Below are 20,256 nucleotides of genomic sequence, written 5' to 3'. Positions count from 1 at the left end.
TTTTTGCATGAACTAGAAATCTTAGTAACAGAAAACTCAGTAATCTACTTATAGTTAAAGACCTTCCACCCACCGATCTGCTTTATGTCGCATCGACACAGGTCATGATGGGATAGGAAAGGGCTAGGAGTGGGATGGAAGCAACCGTGGCCTCAAGGTACAGCCCCAGCATTTGCCTGGTGTAAACATGGGAAACCACGAAAAAACCATCTTCAGGGCTGCCAAGAGAGGGATTCGATCTCACTGCCTCCCGAATGCAAGCTGATAGCCATGTGACCTAAACTGCACAGCAACTTGCGCCAGCACCACAGACATTGTGTCGGTTAGTGTGGCAGAAGTCTGCTGTTCTACATAGTGTAATGCCAATTCAACAGCATTTGCAGCATTTATATTTAAGTGTGACAACTATGACACTTTCACTCAAAGAGACACTATGCTAGCTCCTCTGTCTCGTCACTAAGCTACGTTACCTTGTGGTTGTTAATACTGTAGCTGTATATTTCTTTGAAAGGATAATCTGAACATTCACGAATCCAAAAAGACCACAGGCCCAATTACTTTGGATGATATGAGTTTTACTGCATTTAGCCACAAAAAAAGTAACCAAACATCAGGTCCTCTTTATCACAATTAAGAATATCAATAGAAAACTTACCAGTTGGATCAATTTGTACAGGTCTCCAAGTACCTCAGGAATGAATAATTCTTTAGTACCAACATTTTCTTTCTCTTCGCTTTCAGTGGACTTCACCACATCCAACTGTGGTGTAGAGTGCAGAGTGGAGGATGTAACAGTTTCGTTCAGAGAAATGGCAGCTAATGGAGACCTCTGTCTGGATGACACAGCTTCCGTCTCCATTTGGGTTTCACGAGATGACTCGCTTGCCGATTCCAAAGTCATAGTTTCGTTCACAGGAGTCTCTGGAGTTGTAGACGATACTTCTGATAGCATCGGCGTTCGTGGTCTGGGGAGACTGAAATGTGGCTGGCTCATGGATTTAGCATCGATGCCAAACCAGTTCAGATGATGATAGTTATCAAGAGATTTACCATGTTTTGATAACCAGTTCACCAGCCTCTTCCTGAAACAGTTTTAGTACACAAATTACCATTCCTCAAAATGTCTAATTGTAACAATTAACATATTAAATCCCAGCCAGGGTCCACTGCAGCTGTGTCTGACTAAAACATTTAGTGGTAAACTATAGTTTGCTGAATGAAGATGGCATATTTTAAGTTATAACTGATATCAAGCCACATATTGATGAAAATGGGTGCAATGCATTTAAAAGGACTACCAGTTAACAATATGAAAGTGAGGCTGAGGAAGGTGGTGCTTCTACAGCCTTTTTGCAATAAAATAAAGGCAAACACAATTCTGCATTTCCCACCCTTTGCCACCCCAATATGCTATTGGTTAGTAAATGCAGAATTCAGTGCACAGTAACAAATTACTCTAACCCTAATTTCATGTTCACTTTTGTAGATAAATATATTTTAATGACAGAACATACATCTTTTAGATTTTCACTTGTTTGTTCTCAAGCTGCGGCTGGTAGAAATACATAATATATTCTTTTTTTATTTTAGACTGATGATTTCACAGTCCATATTATAGATATATCTTTTGGAGTTTTGCCATATAAAAGAAGTTAACTCTTAGGTAACACTAACATTTCATGAAGAATTTGCTTTCGAGAACAATTCTTCACATCTTCATTCACTACTGTCTTGAAATAAATAGGTTCTTGCTTCACGAATCCCAGTTCTTCTGTATCAATTTCTTCTTAACCCCTGATACGATCAGACTCTCCCCACTTTCTCCAGAAGAGAGGGCATCAACGCTCTTTCGGGGTCATGATAGAGCTTCAATCTTAGTGTGGAAAGTGTAGGAATAGAAGAAAAGTAGATAAATACTGGACAAAGGAGGAGATATAGGAATATAAGCTTGAAGAGACTAGGAACACAAGACAATGTTTTGTATTGTCAAGTTTTACCTTCTCTTCCCACTCTGATTTGATTTTTTAAGTAATGGGAAAGAATAAACAAATATTATATTGAACTATTGGGTTCCTTTTTGAACTTTTGTCCACTGTTCCTAGTTTTTTACCACATGCATTCATCTTTATCTTTTTGTAAATTTATCGGGCATTCTTCTTATCCTACACTTCCATAATCAAGACCGAGTAGGCCTATCTGTGAAAATGGCACCTCAATGAATGTTGTACTCGGCCCTTCAAAGGCAGCATGAAACAGGAACAAGCTCAACGGGGACTGAAAAGAGATGGATCAGGAGAACACTTATCTCTTTGAAGACTATAGTGTATGAAGAGGAGGGAGATCATCCTTGTTCTTTCACATTTTCAACTTTGTCCTTGTGTCCTCTTTCAGTTGCTTGCTCTTCTCACACTGACCAGTAATTTTGTTTCTCCTATTTATATTCCTTTACCTTAGCTATATTGAACAATGTTCTCCATCAAAGACCTGGGAGGCTTAACAATAATAAAGCTCCTTAAAAACATCCATTGTAGGCCAGAATGAAGGAATTGGCAACCTCGCTAGTATATATGAATCTAGCACCAGTGCCAACTCTTTAAGACTAATTTATACTACCAAAGTCTGCAGAGAAACAACACACAAACTTGGCATTTGCCAGTTACAGTCAACATTACAGGGCAAGTCAAAATTCAATTCCTGGCTTGAAAATAGTGCATGTTCCATAACCCGTCTTCTCTTTGTCCTTTTCATTCACTGATTGGATACTTCTTTTAAAATAGGTGTTGTAATTTACTTATTATCGAGTCTTGCTGACAATACCGACATTCGTGAGACGGCATTGATTGCTATCAACATTCTGGGCTATCATTATTGGTTTACTAAAACAATCTTTGCTTCTTCCAACTTATTTTACCCTCCCACTAAATCTACATTCACTACAGAGTAAAAAAAGTTCTCTCTCGTCCTCAAGTGGTAACAAAATTCAGATAGTTTTGTTCATTCTTTCTGCATGAATACATCCACTGAATATGGTCTAGGGTGAACTGAATCTACTGTTCTAGAAGTTTTGTTAAAATTGTTAAGTAGCATACTTGCCAACTTTACAAAATCAAAAACTGGGAGATTATGAAATGAAAATCAGGAGATACAATTGGTCAAAATTGCTTATTCTACATGTCTTGCACAATACACGAGTACTATGCTATATATTTTCATGATATAGATGTTTATTCCCATAGGGAACCTGAAATATTGGTCCCGAATGAGTAAATCCCTATGGGAATAACATCTATATCATCTGATGGCCAAGCAGGCATCAATTTTTGGTAATGAGAAAGTCTCTCATAATGCATTGCCATTGCCTGTGGCTCCAAGTAGCCTACGCAGTGGCCTCCACGGTATGCATTAGGCATGCCTCTTGGTGGGTGTGCTAAGTACCAACTGATGATCCCAACTTAGCACACAGGGGCAAAACGCTGGCAAGCAGGAATGAGTATACTGGAAAATTTATAATGTCCAATAACGGACCATTTATATTGGTATTATATACACTCATGTTCATAAAAGCCATAACACCTTGAAATTATAGAGATAGGAAGTTCATATTTAGAGGACATGTGCACTAGTATGTTCTGAAGAAATAATTAGCATTTGAACCATGTCGGCCCTCAGGTTCAAGGTCCACATCAATTTCTCGGCACACCACCACCGACTGGTAAAATGTGCCTGCGGCTCTCGTTGTCGCTATAAACCGAGGGTAATGGATCAGTGACTTCAGAAGACTTGCAGGATGCCTCGCAGACGTGTGCGAGAACCGTACCATCAAATGAGTTAAGTTTGAAAGAGGGAGCATTATTGATATGAGAGAACGGGATTCATCCATCCATCCATCTGGAAAATTGCTGCTCCTGTGGGACAAAGTGTGTCGGCAGTGCAACGGGTGTGTACAGAATGGTTCACAGAAGGCCGTAGATCACAACAAGAAGGGTCTGAAAGTATATAGGAAATATTTAATATTTATTTCCACCTATTCAATACAATACAAGATGTTGGCATTTAAGTTAAAACATTTTTTAAATGTGAGACATGTTTCGCCTCTTGTTGTGAGGCATCTTCAGTCACTAATCAAAACCTAATTATCTTTGTCAGACAACATTTCCAAACATTTTACAGTTATTATAAAAATTGTTCATAAAATAACTAAAAATCTTATATAATGATAAAATCGTGTAGTTCACTTGATGAATAGGATGTCATTAGATGGTACAGTAGTACAGATGATGGCTTGAAGCCTTAGTCAATATTAGATTTTAAATACATAGTGGAAGGCATATAAAATCATTTCATTGAAAATATAAAATACATTTAAATGATATTAAAATAGTAGATTCTTGGATGATATATTTAAAAATGGAGGTATCGTATAATTACAAGTGACAATTGATGGATTAAAGCCATTGTCAGAGTTTGAAGTATAAGTAAAATAACATGCTAATATATAATACATGGATATGAAAAAAGATTACATGGATGAATATTTAAATGTAAAGGAAAAACATTCCAAATGCTGGGCAATTGTTATTGACGTTAGCGTATATTTGCCCGTAATGTTTAATGGTTTGATCACTGACTGAAGATGCTTCACAACAAGAGGCGAAACATGTCTCACATTTGAAAAATGTTTTAACTGAAATGCCAACATCTTGTATTGTAATGAATAGGTGGAAATAAATTTTAAATATTTCCTATACACTTCATGAAACTTTCAATACGGACAAAAATGATTTTTATCACTTTAAGATGGGTCTGATCGCACCACCCAGACCAACTCCCCGAGGAGATTGACACCTTGTCCGAATGGCATTGCAGGACAGATCTGTGTCCTCCTCGGCTCTGGCGCAACAGAATAACACATCGTACTATCAGGAGTCACAGTCCATCGCCGTTTATTACTATCTGGGTTACCAGCGCGTCGTCCACTTCTCCACCTACCTTTGACTAATGTGCATAAACATGCTAGACTACAATGGTGTATGGAACGGCGGAACTGGGGACAGAAATGGCAGCACACAGTGTTTTCAGATGAATCCAGGTTCAGTTTGTTTGAAAATAATGGCCGCATTTTGGTTCGCTGCAGACGGGGGAGAGGCATCACATTTACTGCATTCACACACGGCATACAGCGCCAACTCACGGCCTTATGGTGTGGGGTGCTATTGGGTACAACCACAAATCACAGCTGGTGCGTGTCCAGGGCACTGTGATCAGTTTGACCTATGTGAATGACATGCTGCGATCTGTAGCCATACCTTTTGTGCACGACACCCCAGACGCAGGACTATGTGCGCCCACGTGTTGCTGCACGAACGCATGCCCCCTTCTTGCTACAGGATGTCAGACTGTTGCCCTGGCCCGCCCGATCACCAGACTTGATGCCAATCGAAAATTGATATGGTACGGCGCTGTGACCCAATGCCAACCACCAAAGATGAACTGTGGAACCAGGTGAACGCAGCATGGATGGCTATACTCCAGGACGCTATTTGCACCTTATTCACGTCCATGCCATCACGCATGGAACAAGTTGTCAGTACCCATGGAGGATCTAGTGCCTACTAGACAACAGGACACATGCTGAACTTAGGTGACTGAAATGCTAATCGTTTCTGCAGAGCATACTATTGAACATGACCTGTGAATATGAACTTCCTATCTCTAGTCTTTCAAGGTGTTATGTTTCTTATGAACATGGGTGTATTATAACACTTATCTCAAAACCTGACTTTTGCTATACAAGGCTACAAGGCTAAAAATGACATCTCTATTCCCTCACAGGAAGTATGCGAGTGAGATGATCGGTCTCTGATAAGACTTCCGAAGATAGTATGAACTCATGCACCACACATGTGAATCTGTCATACACTTCTGATACCATTACTTAGAAAATGCATAGATTATTTTACTACACCAGACGCCCACATGATTATGTGAAATGCAATGTTATTTTTATCAAGTAATAAATTCAAATTTGTCAGAATTGTCTCCAAATGGCTCCTAAAATCTCTAGAAGTCACTAATTGCTAACTATGAAATTCTGTCACTAAATTACTAAAAGAAGACTAAATCTAGCGACTAGTCTCTAGAATCTATTAGACTGATGTGAATAAATATGAACATAGCACGCAAGAACGAGAGATTGACAATCCCGATATACAGGTTTCAATAAACGTCTCAAATTCCTCCAACAATATACGTCGATATTTCATTTGAAAGCGGCCAATGAGTGAAGGACTTCCGGCCACTGGCGTACAAAACTGAAATGGCAGAATTTGAAAACGAATATATGAAGTTAATTAAAAAAAAAAAAAGAGCTAAAATTGAGAGAAATAATAGAACAATCGGGAGGCGGGAAAAACTGTCCGAATTTGGGACTCTCCTGCCTAAATCGGAAAAGTTGACAGGTACGAAGTATCTATCCTACAAGAATACTTAAAGAAAATGACATGCACTCTTCTTGTAATAAAATGAGAAATATAAGTTCTTCTCTTGAATCACGATGCAAGATTTTTCGTTTCACCTGTTTTTTTAGCCCTTTTAAGCTGAATATTCTTTGGAATAGTGATAGTAACAAGGTATGGAAAACGGAAGAATTACTTAAAAATCATTTCTGCTATACATGTTCTAAAAAGTAGAATATTTCAAATGGCTTGTAACAAATTATTTGGGAAGGAAATACAAAGAACTGAAATTATTGACATAATTGGAGCAATTTACAAGGAAACAATTCAGTCAGATGTGCTGCTTACTTTGTTCATAGGTAATTTCTCAACATTACACTTGTGCGTCGAACATTTTGAAGCAGTTGCTTTTCTTTGAGTGGCACAGGTAAAAGTTTACGTCTCACTTTTTCCTGCAGGTTGCATGCTGAAGAATACTGGACTTGCAAGTTTGTCTTTACACAGAGAGTTTGGTTCCAATTTTGCGACGACAAATTCTAGGCCTGGCGCCTGTTGGCCAACCACAGCAACTGATACAATAGAAATACTCTCAGCGAGACCCACACAATCACTGCAATCCAAGTAGACATAGCAAAAGCCAGGTTTTTAAAAACTAACCTGCACGATTGTGTCAGCCAGGTGGGAAAGAGATGAAGCTCACATTTTTATCAATATTTTGTTTGAAAGAAATACATACAATACACAAAAAAAAGTTGATTGTTGAACAATTGTTTTGAGAAGAGAATTTGTTTACCTGAGAACTTCTGGTTCAGGAGTGTAACAATTCCCTGGGGTATTGGCTACAGGAGTAACGAAAGTCACACTCCTCTTACAGAGAGGAACAGTTAGGCTTGGCTCCTCTACTATTGGAGAAGGTACACCTAAACAATGAAATCACATCAATTTTAAACCTATGGTCAACTTTTCCCACAATTCATACTAAAGAGTACTGGAGTTGATGATATACTATTTGGTATTTCATAATAGGTGGAGTCGAGTTGAAGAACTGGCAAGGGAGTCGTGTGGACCGAGTGGGGAAGCAAGGGGAGAGGGTGGAGTGTATTAGGTAGGGGGAGGGGTGATAAACGAGGCGGGATCAGGGGGTTTTGGAGGTAGGAGGGGGTATCGCGTCAAAGAGTTACGTCCTATCTGTGAGCTAGTTTCAGGAACATATTAAACACTGCAATGAGAATGTCAAACAGGATTTTCTAGTTTCTCAGAGATGCCATTTAAATTAAAGTTTGAATTACAAAATTGGTCTAAGTGAATGTAGCAGCTTTCGGTAGTATCTAAAAGAGGGCCCTTGCTAAGTGTGTCAAGGATCTCAATATCCTGGTCTATTCTGTAAAATTTGTGCTTAGCATCGTGTATATGCTGGCCTACCACGGAAAATCTATTACCAGTGTACAGCCAGCCAACCAAAAGGTGAGTCTCTTCATAAAGCTTTACTTTCTTTCCTCATTTCCACCATCCGAGTTTAATTCGTTTTTATCTTTCATACTACAGGCCCGCATTGGATCGAGAATATTTTAACTTCTTCAACAAACAGTTCCGGTCACAAGGTCCACTCGCTCCCCAAAAATACGACATAACATCGTATTTACGAAGATGGTTTTTATATGTATAATCTACTGACTTAGTATTGTTTTTACGATCACAGAGGAACATCATCCACTTCTTCCAACGTATTTAACATTACTGCACTGCACTTAGCATACATTTCTCTACATACGTTTATGCCAATGCTGTACAAAGCACCCAAATCTAAAAATTTTAAGACTGTCAAAGACTTCAAACTTATTTCTATGAGGCTTCTCAGCCTCAGCTTTTTATTTTATTCGTGATTAACAAGTTGTCAATCTTGTACTAATTACACATTCAAACGTGGACATTTAGCATGCTTTCTATTTTAACTTCTTATAGGTAGTTTAATTATGAGGGTCAATTTTGTGTGTTTAAACTTTAATGTGTATCTTTGTATAATAACCCTATTTGGCTGATGACATCCATGCATGTTGAAACCGGTACCATTTAATGAATGAGGTTGTAATTTTAATCAACAACATATCTTGTATTTAAAAGGTGGATCTTGTACAATTTAGCTTATTGTTTTGTTATGGTGGGATGTCATGAAACAAGATATAATACTAGAAATAAATGATACGTAAATTTTTTCTAGCTGCACGATATCAAGCGACGATAAACATTATTAAAAAAAGCATAAATAAATTTGAGTAGGGACTTGTTAAAGAAACCATTCGTCCACGGAGATAGAATTTGTTGTTAATTAGGATTTATAAAATCATTTTAAATTTATTAAATTATTAAACTCAGTGGAAACCGTATTTGTGAAATAACTTAAAGCCAAGTAAATAACTTGACGATGTATTCTGGAAATCTTAGTTTATTTTGCTGGGAAAGTTCAATTATTAATGTAATGCTCAAGGGGACTTGTCCGAATGCAATGGATTTTATTGTCACAAAGTACTGTGAACATTGTTATTGTATTTTTTGACTTTGATTGATTGAGCATTAAATGTGCTGGGATTAGTAAAGTGGAAACCTTGGTCATCAACCAATGTAACAATTATGTTAAGCCTTCAGCTTAGAAAATTGGATGGTCATGGGGTCATCAACCTCAGTGACTTAGATTAAGGCCATATGCCATTCTAGCATCACTTTCCTTGCAGTCACCATCCACAATGACTTTAAAGTAAATTAGGTTAGATATCAGTCCATGACAGTCACAGGTCACATCGATTCAATTAAGGGTCCATGCCGTACAACCACTGTGTGGCACATACCAATTGGACTGCCTTAATTATACCAAGAGTCCAGAGTTTGTGTTACGAGGGCTGGACCATCACGAATCATTATGATAGTACATGTAGTCTCACATGGAAGCTGAATTTAAGGATTTCCAGAATTTCTTTCCTCACTCTTAACTTGTGACAATGGTTTCTAGTAAGGATGCCCATTAGGCAGTTAAGTCAAAGCTCCTCAAACCAGTATACCTCTCCTCTGCGTTGTAACTAGTGTTGTGTTGACTGGATAAGTTTGAATTATAATGTTGATTTCTGAATTTTCCTCATTAAAATATTGCTTAAATAAACCATAATTTCTTAAATTTGATCTTTCATTTGGTAGATAGATTAGAAATACTGAAACCCATCTCTTACCGAAGCAAGTGACGAACCCATTAACGGCACAAGAGACAGATCTCATGCTAATTGCTGATAGGTAAGGAAGGTAGGTATCCTTTATGGACCTCCAAAAGGGTTCAATATGAAATGCAAACAAAAATATTAAAAATAGAAGCACCTGTATTGAAGCCAGGAAGCTTGCATCAAAAGGCCTCAAAAAGATCAAAATATAACATATGAAAGACCAACTAACGACAATGGAATTGGACTTCAAACAGAACTCAAGAGACTTTTACAAAGCATTCAAAAACAGCGTAAGAAAACACACACCACCGAGTTTACATTTCAGAGATCCAAAAACACAGAAAATTGGTTATAATAACACCAAAAATTGTAGGATACTTGCAGAATAATTCAAAGAACTATATAACAGCGATCCACCAGAAGAGAAATCTAATTGTGATAATACAACAACAATACAACCAGACTCAAAACCACCAACAAAAGAGGAGTTCAAAGAAATCATAAGGGAACTTAAAAATAATAAAGCACCTGGGGAAGATAATATAGTTGCTGTATTGTGGAAATACTCTAGTGACAATATGATACAAGGTTTAACAGAAATCAAACAAATCTGAACAGGCACTTTACCAGCAGGATGGACATCAACATTAATACATCCTCTGAACAAAAAGGGGAATAAATCAGACCCTAACAACTATAAGACAATTTCCCTTTTACAAATTACATACACGATTTTGTCCAAGGTACTCTTAAAAAGAGCTGAAGAAATACTAGACCCACAATTAGGAGAGTATCAAGCAGGATTTAGAAAGGGAAGGTCATGTTCAGAACAAATTTTAAATCTAAAGAATACAATAGCTATGAGGAAGATCTGAAACTCTAAATTTGTAATCACTTTTGTAGACTTTAAAAAAGCCTAGGGTTTAATTGATAGAAATACTCTATTTGATATTTTAAAGGAATTTGGATTTGATAAGAAAACAATTGAAATAATTAAAACAACATTAACAAACACAACATCCAAAGTAAAATTTTTGGGATATTTCTCAAAACCATTTGAAATGAGATCAGGTGTATGACACAGAGATGGTTTGTCGCCTCTACTCTTCAATTGTGCATTAGAGAAGGTAGTTCGAGAATGGAGGAAAGCCATCAATACTAAAGGTGTTCAACTAGGAAGAAATCCAAATAAAATAATAGATTGTTTAGCTTTCGCTGATGACATGGCGCTAGTTACAGACTCATTAGATAATGCTCAAGAACAAATAAGAGAATTACAGTAACAGACGGTCAAAATAGGATTACAAATATCATTTGAAAAAACAAATTCATGACAAACATCATTAATGCCCCTCAAAATTCCACAATTAACAATAACATAATATCTCAGACAGATTTTTATTTATTTATTTATTTATTTATTTATTTATTTATTTATTCAGGATCAGAAAAAGCATAACACCGAATTACAACAATCTGAGCTATGTACAACAGATATAAATTTAAAATTAAAGATATATAAATATTTAAAAAGGACACAAATATACACAATGAAAACTGTACAATTCTATATAATACATATTTACATAAACAACGTTATTAACAAAGAAGAATACATTTACAGTAAATACAGAAGCAGAACGGGAAAGAACAAGAAGGAAAATTAAGTTATGTGATAAATATCATGACAGAAGGAAGGAAACGTTACGAAGAGATCTAGGTTGTTGTTGATAGATAATGTATTAAACATTGCTGGAATACGTACCGAAAGGGACCTTTGGGTGAGAGAAAGCCGGGAGTAAGGAGTATGGAATAGGGTCTTCATTCTGGTATTACGGGATGGGACGTGGAGGGGGAATAAGGAAGCTAAATCTGGAGACCTAAACAGACCATTAACTGCTTTGTATAGCAGCTTTAGGTCGGCTACTTTCCTCCGAGCAGAAAGAGTCTTGAGGTTCAGTTTCCCAAGCACTTGGATAGTGCTTAGATTGCGACATGCAGGGACCCTGCCTCTGACGATAGCACAGAAAAAAGATTGTACACGGTCAAGGTGACTGAGGTTTGAAGAAGCAGAAATGGACCAGACTGGAGAGGCGTATTCAACAATAGGTAAGATACAGGAAACGTAGAATGCTCTGAGGGCATTTACATCTGTGATGTCAGAAAACCTGTACAGTAAACCAAGGAGTGACATAGCACGTGAGGTAATCCTGTTTATGTGCGAGACAAACAACAATTTACTGTCAAAATGCACTCCTAGGTCTTTTTGATTGTCAACAAGAGCAATCGGTTGGCTCAGTAGGCGATATTCTTGTAGAACGGGGGATTTACGAAGTGTGAACGAAATGGTGGAACACTTGGAGGGATGAGGTTTAAGACGCCATGTAGTACACCAACCTGACAGTGAATCAAGTGCATTTTGCAATTGGATTGTATCTGAAGGAGAATCGATCTGCTTGAAGATTTTACAATCATCAGCAAAGAGCAGTATTTCACATGAATGGTGGGAAACAGTATCGATAAGGTCATCAATGAACAGGGCAAAAAGAAGTGGACCAAGGACACTACCCTGCAGGACACCAGAGAGGGTGGTGGTGAGAGAAGAACTGCATCCATCAAGAACAACGCGCTGTAGTCTTTCGCTCAGAAAGCTATTAATTAGAGCTAGGAGTCTCCCATGAACGTTAAATCGTTCAGAAAGTTTGTGCGCAAGACGGGTGTGATCCACGGTATCGAAGGCCTTCGCGATGTCGATATAGCATACATCAAGTTGAGAGCCCGCGTGGATGGCAGACGTGGCATGATGGAGGAGGATAGCCAAGTTAGTTACGCAGGAGCTTCCAGGAAGGAAACCATGCTGCTGAGGGGATATATATGGATTTGTAAACACAAGCAAATGCTGATGGATGATCCTTTCACAAATGATTGATAAAGCAGGTAATAGAGACCGGGCGATAATTTGCAATATCCGACCTCTGTCCACCTTTAAGAACGGGTGTGATATACGCAAGTTTCCAGGAGCTCGGAAAGTAGCCGACTGAGAAGCACCGATTGAATATCACACTAACAGGGTATGAAAGAGTTACTGCTGTATTCTTAAGAAAGATAGGGCTAAGACCATCAGGACCAGTGGGTTTATTTTCTGACAAAGACAAAAGTAGGGAGTACACTTCAGATTCAATGGTGGAAATATTACTGAAGCTATGGGAAATAACAGGTTTGATTTTAGGAAAATCAGCATACTGTACAGGTTTAACAAAATTAGAGGTAAAATATTCATTGAATAATTCAGATCTATCTGCTCCACTGGCTACAGACTGGTCCCAGGTTACTACTTCCGGTATTAGTTTATTGTCTCTTCTGCTATTTATAAGTGACCAGAACCTCTTACTGTTGTGTCTTACTTCAATGCAGGCTCCGTTAATATAGTCAGAGTAATCCCGCCTTAATAAGTACTTGTGGTGTTTGCGAAGGTCCGAGAATATTTTATAATTACTCTCGGAAGGCGCATTCTTCCATTGTCTCCAGGCTACCGATTTTTGTAGTTCAGCACTTTTAGTATCACTCTTCTTCCATGGAGGGAATTTTCTGGACATCGAACGAGTAGGAATGAGGTCCCGAATCACAGCAAGCGTCCAATCATAAAATAAGTCCACCGCATCTTGAACTTGCTTTAAATACCTGGGAGAATGGATAACAAACAACACAAAAGAAAAAGTAACTATTGAAATAAGAGTAAACAAAATGGAAAGGATGTTTCATATGACAAAAATATATACAGTAAGAAATCTCTATCCGGGAACTTGAAATCAAGACATTATCAAACAGTGGCCCGGCTAGAATTTTTATATGCAGCACGAACTCTTAAACTTACAAGAATTGGGGATCTTGAAAAATGAGAAAAAGTTGAAAGAAGAATCTTGAGAAAAATACTGGGACCTATAAGAAACAACAAATGCTGAATGTAGACTACGATCAAACAGAGAGCTATATTTAAAAGTTCAAAAACTGACAACTGTAATGAGGAAAAGACGACTCCAGTTTTTTGGACACATTTATAGAATAACAATAGACTAATTAAACAAATCTTTAACTTATTGAACAGTTACAAGTCCAAGCCAACATGGTTCATTGAAATTGAGAAGGATATGAAAAACGCTGGAATTAAAATAGATACGACAGAAAACAGAATAAGTTTCAGAGAAGTAACACAAAAGGCAGGATTTCAGGAGAGAAAGAAATTAACTGGAAGAAAATGGACTCAAGAGGAACTGGAACATTCTCAGAAAAAGAAGGAAGTTTGGAAATGAAGTTAAATGCAAAGAAAAGTAACCAAAGTTGATTTATTGTACCCTCAAAAGGGTTATTTGAATAATAACAAAATCCATTTTAGCTCACTTCTTAAATTTTATTTCAAGTAGTAATTAGATTTCCTTATGCTACCCGCTAATTATGTCAACAAGTGAATGAAGAGCCTGGAACCCTCTGAGATTAGAAGAGTCTACATTATCAAGAGCCAGAGGCAGATGTTGACTATCGGTGAAAAAAAAGGGTGTAATACTGTCATCAGATATTGAGATATATTCTTTGATTTTAGTTTCCAAAGCTTCCTTTGATTCACAACATGAAGAAATATATTGCGCTTTAGCCCTATCGGCCATATTATCAGTTATTTTGTTAGCTTTATGCAACATTTCCGAGACATATTCCATTCGGGTCTCACCAAAACTTTGTTGGTGCTATGTTATATGTGGGTTCAAACTCTTAAAACCTTTCACTAATCTATACTTTAAAGGAATCTTATCCAACAGGTTTTTTTTTTTTTTTTACAACTGCCACTAGTATTTTCTGACATTCATGTTTAAAACCAAGAATTTCTCTGACAATTTTAGTTCTTTAAGTACCTTTTTCATACTAAATCCAACATCAAATTTACTTATATTAGTTTGTTGGGTCCTGTAGATCAAGCAAAATCACACTCCTAATATCATAAATAATAATGTTATTTGTTTTACGTCCCACTAACTACTCTTTTACGGTTTTCGGAGACGCCGAGGTGCCGGAATTTAGTCCCGCAGGAGTTCTTTTACGTGCCAGTAAATCTACCGACACGAGGCTGACGTATTTGAGCACCTTCAAATACCACCGGACTGAGCCAGGATCGAACCTGTCAAGTTGGGGTCAGAAGGCCAGCGCCTCAACCGTCTGAGTCACTCAGCCCGGCACTCCTAACATCAATGGCATTTGTGATTTCACTATGCTTTACAAAGCAATTAATCAAACTTCTTAATAGTTCATTCAGATGGTAGTATAAAAATGGAACAAGTGGTTTGTTACTTTGAAATTGCGTAAGAAAAGGCTCACATTCCAAAGAAATGGTTTTGAAAAATGCTAGTTTGCATTTTATTACAGGGTCTTGGATTCGTTCTTTAATATTTTTATAGGACTTACTTTCTGGCAACTTAGCATATGCAACATATGCCTTGACAAGGTGAAATGCTTCTAAGGCTCATTCCAGACAATGAACATTTTCAAGCCATCGGACTGTACAATACTTCAGTGGGAACATTGTACTACCAGTCACTGCAGTGAACTGGGCCCGGCGAGCTGGTGAGTCTTTGAATAAATAATATATGTTATGCAGGAATGAGTTAAGCTCCCAATTTACAATCATTAAATCTGTTTTATATATTTATTTATTTATTTAGTTATTTATTTATTTATTTATTGACTTTAGCAGTGGCGAAGTTAGGGCTCGTGGCCCTCTCTTACACTTAACCACATAATTGATCTACAGATAATACATATATAAAAGAAATGTACTATTCTATCATAAAATCAAAGATAAGCTAAAAATTACAGATTTGGACAACATATAATGAAGAAAGAAAGCAGAGTTCAACAAATAAAATAGAATAAAATTCGGAGCATATAGATAATGAGAAAGAGACAAAGTCATAATGATAAAGTAAGATACAAACTGAAAAAATAAGCAATACATAAAGAGAACACAATAAGTAATAAAGTAAATGGAAATATAAGTATGGCAATAAAAGTGATCTATGTACATGAGTAAGAAGCTAAATATTATGTACATTACACTATAATAATAATAATAATAATAATAATAATAATAATAATAATAATAATAATAACAGTCACACAACCTATCATACAAACCACACACTTCCAGGTTCAATAACTTTGAGGATTTTCTGTCTCCATTTTCATTTTAAGCTTCCTGAGAAAGCTCACGTTCACATTAGACCTATCCACTGAGACCTTCTTTGAAGAGGTTGCAGTTCAGGATGAAATTACTGCATAAGATCTTGGGCAGTAACATGACCCAGAAAAACACTGTTCCAATATATAGAAACAACTTTATGAGTGTTGATATCAAAAAATCTGACAATGAGATCCATTTGTCTTGTTGTGTTACCTTACTGAGTGACTCATCAAAAGAAACTTCACGAGTTTGTTAATAACTCGCTGAAATGTGGTGCAATACCACGATTAATCATGTAGGAACACTTTCAAAGGTGATTTTCGATGCAATTACACTATCTGGGACATAAGTTTAAATGTACCACGTATATCTGCACATGAACTCCTCTTGTATTTACTAGCAAGATCTTTTAACGCCCAATAAAATTTCTGCTTTGGCTACTTCATCTTTATTAAAATAAGAAGTAGCACAGTGTACCGACTTTCCACGTTCTATCCCTGCCTCAGTCTTTACTGTTTCTGTTGAACTAACACAAGGTTTGACAGCGGCATGATCACGAGATCCACGTCCAACGTCTACACTTGTTTCTGTTTAACTAGTAGCTACACTTCTTAATTCTGTTGAACTATAGTTCAGTTATTATGAGTTTCGACTTGACGTTTGAGCGCTGCCGTTTGGTGGAGGGTAAGTGAATTAATCAACAGCCAATCATAGACAGCCGATCGCTCCGATAGAGCTCGTTAGACTCCAGTTGCGGTTAGCAGTGTTGTCGATTTGTTGTTTACTGTAACCACGTGCTATCAGCTGTGAGTTGTATTGTGCTCAGTTCTTTTCGCGGTCTTTGTGCTAGGTTGTTGTTCGTTTATATTTCGCAGTTTAGAGTTTATAAATGTATTGTTTAGTATTTTTAATAGTATAGCGCGTTATATTGTAGTAAATAGTGTCTAACAGGTGATCTATTTTATATAGTAGCTTAGTTTAACATTTCGTTCGGTAATTATATAGTAGGTTAATTTTAGGCCCGTGTGCGAATTTGATGTTCTGTTATGTCGACGCCTACGTTTAAGGATGAAGCTCCCAAGAGAAGAAAGCCCTTCGGACGAGGTACTCCACTAAGGAGCCGGGCCTGGGAAATTGTTTGTAATGTTAGAGAGTCATTCTTGACAAAGCACCAACAATGGCAGCTAGAAAGAATGAGTTGATTAAGTGGTTGAAGGAGCACAATATTTCGGTTCACGATGACATGGGGGATCTTATGCATCTCTTGAAACAAAACAAACCCCAGTACCCAGTTTATGTGGTGGATAGCCAGAAGGAACGGGCATAAAGTAGTTCAGACGATTATGTTGAAGACTTTATTATCTCTTTAGGGCCAAGCGAGAGTGAAACCTCAGACGATGACAATGCCGATAGTGACTGAGAAAAGAGTGGTATATTCGCTTTGTAGGATTATTTCGTTCGTTACGGGAAACTGAATCTAACAGCAACGCGAGATCTTCTACATGGTGAGTAGACATTTAATTTAATTTTCTCACAGTTTATCTGCTCGAGCATTGACATATTTTTATCTTGTAGCCTTATCCTAAATGTGTTGTGCATTATTGATCTTACATGAATCATGTATGTTGCTACAAAGAATAACCGATTATGGACTTATATTCCAGTATTTACATTTCTGTTCGTGTTGTGTATCGTAAATCAGCTGTTTGTATTCGTGGCAATTTGGCACCAGCGGCTGACTTCCGGCTAACTGTCACGTCGAAACTCATAAAAACGGAACTATAGTGCTAGGTTTGACAAAAAATTATGACAATGATGGCTGTCTAGATTTAATATTCTGAAGCTGAGTGTGTTTTGGTCCAGTTCTATGTGAATGAATTGCCTGGCGCCCCATACTGCTGAGTTTAAACTTCTTTCTGCACACATTACAGTAGGCTTCAAATTCATTGTTCAGTACATCACTGAGCCAATCTACAAACTCTGGATTAAGGGTTAAATACAGCCACTGATATTAGAAATTTTTTTTCCTGCCATCTTATCTCATGCATAGGCCTGACCTGAAACAAAAGAAAAGCATGTTAACTGTACACAAGAACTATATCAAAGCACAAATACACTTATCTCGGCAATGTAAAGATAAGTTACAAGTAACTATTCTCATTTTGGTTCCGTACTGAAGATGACGTATATATTTGTGATAATGTAAAGAAACCTTTTTGAGATAAAAATATACTTGTACAGCTTGGTAGGGCCAGAGCCGCCACAAACTGTTAAGCATTTCAACAAACTCATCTTGTTTTAATGCTACCATGGTCCAAAACATGTACAATTTTAATTTTTTTAAAATAAAATTCAACTTACCTCATCAACTGATCACTTTTCCTCTCTTCAAAGGATTCACAGGTTGCAGTTAAGTCATCAGTATGAATTACCTGACACACAACAAATTTCAGTCAACTTTCCTGACTTTCCCAGACACACACCAATTTTTAAAAGACTTCCCTGACAATTTTGTAATTCCCTGATAATCCCTGACTTCCCAGGTCACTGGGAACCCTGCTTATGTATAAGATATTTGCTTACCAAAGAGTTTGACATTACCTTGAAACTTCATTGCAGAATGATGTTCATCTGCATCCTTCATGGCTGGCTCAGACTGACCTCTTATGACATATTTTTGAGCGTCGCACTTGTCCAAGCGATTGAAGTAGATACAGGATAGAGACCGTCTGATGCTACTGGGTCTAGAAGACACCTTGGAGGTAACTCCATTGTAAACACTTTTCCTACCACTTGCTTTAGGCTTTTCCAGGGAAGTTGTTTCTTTCTTCTGCCTTGATCCAGCAAGAGTTGACTTCTTTGGAACAGTATGTGAAGCAACTGGAGCCTTCTGAGGATTATTGACCATCACCTTCGATGGGGTTTTAGCATGACTTAAATTTACATTATGTGCAGCAGGAACAGAATTAGATCGCTGTCGTGCATTTGAAGGGCCAGGTTCATTTGGGTCAGGGTCCAAAGTGCTTTCTGTGTTTATGGTATTGAGGGACAGGGATGGTACATTAAGTCCCATCAAAGGGTTAGCATGACTTAAATTTACTTTACGCGCAGCAGGAACAGAAGTTGAACGAGACTGTCGTGCATTTGAAGGGCCAGGTTCATTTGGGTCAGGATCCAAAGTGCTTTCTGCATTTATGGTATTGAGGGACAGGGATGGTACATTAAGCCCCATCAAAGGGTTAGCATGACTTAAATTTACTTTACGCGCAGCAGGAACAGAAGTTGAACGAGACTGTCGTGCATTTGAAGGGCCAGGTTTATTTGGGTCAGAATCCAAAGTGCTTTCTGCATTTATGGTATTGAGAGACAGGGATGGTACATTAAACCCTATCAAAGAGTTAGCATGACTTAAATTTACTTTACGCACAGCAGGAACAGAAGTAGAACGAGACTGTCGTGCATTTGAAGGGCCAGGTTTATTTGGGTCAGGATCCAAAGCTCTTTCTGCATTTACAGCATTGAAAGTCTGGGATGGTACATTAAGCCCTATCAAAGGGTTAGCTTTCTCCATACGCAGTCTGCTTGCCAAGGTGTGTCTTATGATAAGAGGTTTAAATTTTTCTTTCACGACACTGTTGAGTCTTGGACCTGTAATGGAAAAATACATTATTAAAAATGAACGGCAATAATAAATTGGAAATAAAATTGCACTGATAATTACAAAACAAGAAAAGTTGGCATTAATAAATGGAACATTCAAGACCTCATTTCAGAAAGATCTGTCAATCATTGGAATTATGAATTTACTCATTCAGAACAAATATTTCAAATTCTCCAAGGGAATCAAAATCTATATCAGCTGATGGCCTGGCAGGCATCAATTTTTGTGAGAGGCCAAGTCTCTTGGAATGCATTGGCACTGCTGGAGGCTTCAAGTAGCTTGTGCAGTGGCCCCCCACTACATGCACTAGCCCAAGCATCTTGATAGCTGTGTTACTGATGAGCTCAAATTGGCACAATGGGGAAAAACTCTGGCAACCAAGAATGATTTAGCTTGAAAATTTGTAATTTCCAATAAAGGACCAATTATACTGGAATTACATACTCAATAAGGACAAATATTTCAAGTATCCTGTGGGAATCTATATCACAAGCGTATTTCTCTGCTTTCGAACAAACTTTGTAGCAACTCCGTGATAGTGATCCTTATTTTGATGTTGGTTCATTGATAAATGAGGCTGTTGCAACAAATGAATGCAGAAAGCCTCAATGCTGTTTATGGAGCAAAATGAGAATTAGAACAAATGAGAGAGAAAAAAATGCTGGTAGTGAAGTTCAGAAGTACATTACAGACTTCTTAAATGATCAT

The 20,256-nt window shown here is 37.5% G+C and overlaps 1 protein-coding gene across 1 annotated transcript in view; it reads right to left on the bottom strand.

The window, feature by feature from the left end:
- Positions 1-20,256, bottom strand: part of LOC136884557 (uncharacterized) — a 55,298-nt gene that overhangs the window by 13,407 nt on the left and 21,635 nt on the right. Inside the window, exons 4-6 of the mRNA XM_067156813.2 lie at positions 18,489-19,535; positions 7,249-7,375; positions 656-1,082 (exon numbers count right to left, since the gene is read on the bottom strand). Coding sequence (XP_067012914.2) covers positions 656-1,082; positions 7,249-7,375; positions 18,489-19,535 — 1,601 coding nt within the window. The remainder of the gene's footprint in view (positions 1-655; positions 1,083-7,248; positions 7,376-18,488; positions 19,536-20,256) is intronic.

The sequence above is a fragment of the Anabrus simplex genome, chromosome 12 (genome assembly GCF_040414725.1).
Source record: "Anabrus simplex isolate iqAnaSimp1 chromosome 12, ASM4041472v1, whole genome shotgun sequence".
Taxonomy (NCBI): domain Eukaryota; kingdom Metazoa; phylum Arthropoda; class Insecta; order Orthoptera; family Tettigoniidae; genus Anabrus; species Anabrus simplex.
This window is presented reverse-complemented; position numbering and strand designations above follow the sequence as displayed.